Genomic DNA, 2,830 nt, shown 5'->3' on the forward strand with positions numbered 1-2,830 from the left:
CCCAGCCTAGCCTAGCCTCTGCTGGAAAAAAGGGGGGTTTGCCCGCTGCAGGCCCCAAGACGATAACCAATGAGGCGAGCCCCGGGTTTTCGTACTGCTACCTAACTTATTCGGGCCCAGCCGGGGGGCCCCCCAGCCCGGGGAGCGAGGCGAGGGGAAGAGCCACTGGATTTCAAGTCCCTTCTTTTTTCCCCCCTCCCTCTTCAATTAAACACCAATCTATATTTTTCTTGTTCCTTGCTTGCAAACGGTGCATGTTCAATTAGTGGCTTGGGAAGCCCATGCAGGCTACTCAGTGGTGTCTTTTTTTTTTGTCTAGGCTCCTCGAGCCGAACTATGGCAAGATTTGCCGCGTCGGTAAGAGTCACTTGCCTCACAGCTGAGGAGTTGACAGCAGTGCCCTGAGTATGCCCATAGTGGCAAGGGATGGCATGGAGGGAAGAAAACCCATAATAACCAAGGTACAGGCGCCACTCAGCTTGCAAAGAAGTCCTCAGCCCCGTCTCTCATCGATAAGAGCAAGGACCCGAAGCAAAGGTCATATCGACTTGCTTTGCCGCTTAGCCGCAGGCGCTTGTCGTGGTTTCTTCCCATTTGCAGGTTAGTGATGACTTGCCTTGGCCTGTCTTCCCCTCAAAATAGCATCAATCTCATTCCCTCCCTGTACCAGAGAATATATCGATGTCTTTCAGGCAGGATTCGAAAGCATAAATGGATGTAGTTTCATTTCTCTTAAGCACTGTGTTACCATTCCGCCCCCTATGCTTTCGCCGCTCGCCGCTCTCCGCGTGTCGGCTATGTTTTGGTCCGTCAATATCAGATCATCCCAATTGCCAGTTCCTTGTTGGCACGAAAGGCCAACTACGGCCTTCAAAACGTCAAAGTCCGGGTAGTTTTGGCGCATGCATAACGATCCCAGCCTGCATAGGTAGGTAGTCAGTGATCATACGCAGTGATGAGGGTGATATCGTCGTCTGGCCCCCTCTTTGCCTCTTCCTCTTCCTTGACCACATCAGAATCCCGGTTCCCCAAGGATAGACCGTTGACAATAGTGTGAGTTATGGCAGCAGCACGATGTCGAATCGTCATTTGAGAGATGGAGTGTTGCACCAGGTCCCGCTCCAGGTGACACAGACTATGAGCAGAGAAACCAAAGAGGTTAGCTGTACGACCAGCCAGAAGAGAGAAGCCGCGTGTTATTGAGACGCCCGTTGCCGTCGGCCCCGACTAAACCCTACATCATGTATGATGTCCTCCTGTCATGAGCCCTGTCGTAGCAGGTGAGGCTACATACCGGAATGACACCTCGCAGCCTTTCCCTTCCCGGGAGATCTGCACGCGGTTGTTTATCCTGCCCTGGGGCCGGGGTGATAATTGGAGAAGTCTGGGCTTGAGCTGAACCAAAAGACAGGCAAATGATGCCCAATGCTCATCGAGTGGAGGAGGGGGCGACCCTCAAGTTGCCATTGGCAATTTGATGCCCTACCATCTATTAGCAGAATTGAAATTGGGTTGGAGGAAGTAGGTTTCTCCCGAAAACGACCATTTCGGCATTGACTTGAGGGAGTTGGCGAGGTCCGCACAAGCAATGAGCAACGTGACAATCAGATATCGGACCTCAGTACGATAATGCGTAGTAACGAGACACAGCCAGTGCCGTGTAGCCCACCATGCTTCCGGTCGTAATCCCCGTGGCCGCCGCACCATGTGGTGAAATGCTCGACATAGACACCAGGCATTATGAGCGAGGCCAGCATAGGCAGAACATGCCGTCGGGGAGATCAAGAAAGAATCAACAAGGACCGTGCCCACGAAAATAAACTCCGCTCCCATAGAGGAGCAAAATTTTATCCCAGCAGACGGATCATGGCAGCGGGCAGACCATGTGGCATTCTAGACGGTCTGACGGTTTTGTTCTAGTCTATTCTCATGGAGAGACAAGAGCCCGTCTTGCGGAGAGTTGAGGCAACGGCCCGGAGACACCCCTTGTCATTCCTGTCTCGAGGCGAGAAAGGGGTACAGAGATAGAGAGACCAGAGCATCTCTTTTAATCTTGGGACGAATTGCTTTCTCAAATCGGCCAGTTTAGGTCTGTTGTAACACGCACCTTGACCCTTGTACCTATTGTCTGCCACGTCAAACAACGATAATGGCCAGGAAATTCAGACAATATCCACCAGAAAGCATCAGCATCTGAGGGTAAGGGTGGCAGGGAAGACAGTAGATGCCCAAAACAAGGAAGACAAAGATACGAGATGTAAAGGTGGCAAGACATCAGTGGTGGTGTGGTATCATTGCAAGTTATTGCTCCGAAGGACTAGCTGACCAGTATGAAAGTCAACTTTGCCGTACTATATTTGTGAACCGGAAAAGTTAACATCCGGAACAAGTAATACCAGGGGAACTCTCGATCGGCCTATGATCATGCGCCGCCACTGTGCCCGAGATATATCGCGGTTGCATCGCCTGTTATTTTAGTCAGGGATCAAAAGAGCATAAGCGCCGAATGACAAAAGTCTGGAATACTTTCGCCCTCTACCTCGTTGCCGGTTTGCCAGCTTGATATCATTCTCTCAGGGGTATTAACCCTCCCAACCTTCAACGACCCAGGTGCTTGTTCGATTACCGCTGTGAGGGTGCTCCACTGGTAGTAGCAGCCATGCTGGTCTCTGAAGGTAGAATGAAGTCGACAATTGACATATTGAGGAAACTTTGTCGGCCAGCCTCTCAGAGAGGCTTGGCTAGTCACTACTGGACCATGTGGCCACGGGACTTTTTGTGAAGAATTGTAATGCGGTACCACCAGAAGGAATGTGAACAAGCGAGACAA

At 51.3% G+C, this 2,830-nt stretch overlaps 1 protein-coding gene across 1 annotated transcript; it reads right to left on the reverse strand.

Moving 5' to 3' along the window:
- Window positions 1-936: 936 nt before the first annotated feature.
- On the reverse strand, window positions 937-1,739 carry PgNI_12587 (uncharacterized protein; the record flags this gene model as incomplete). The annotated part of the gene is made up of 4 exons (XM_031132533.1): window positions 937-1,227; window positions 1,295-1,384; window positions 1,410-1,482; window positions 1,618-1,739. 4 exons carry the CDS (start codon window positions 1,737-1,739, stop codon window positions 937-939), a joined length of 576 nt encoding a protein of 191 aa, XP_030975950.1.
- Window positions 1,740-2,830: the final 1,091 nt, after the last annotated feature.

This window comes from Pyricularia grisea (genome assembly GCF_004355905.1).
Source record: "Pyricularia grisea strain NI907 chromosome Unknown Pyricularia_grisea_NI907_Scaffold_27, whole genome shotgun sequence".
Classification (NCBI taxonomy): Eukaryota; Fungi; Ascomycota; class Sordariomycetes; order Magnaporthales; family Pyriculariaceae; genus Pyricularia; species Pyricularia grisea.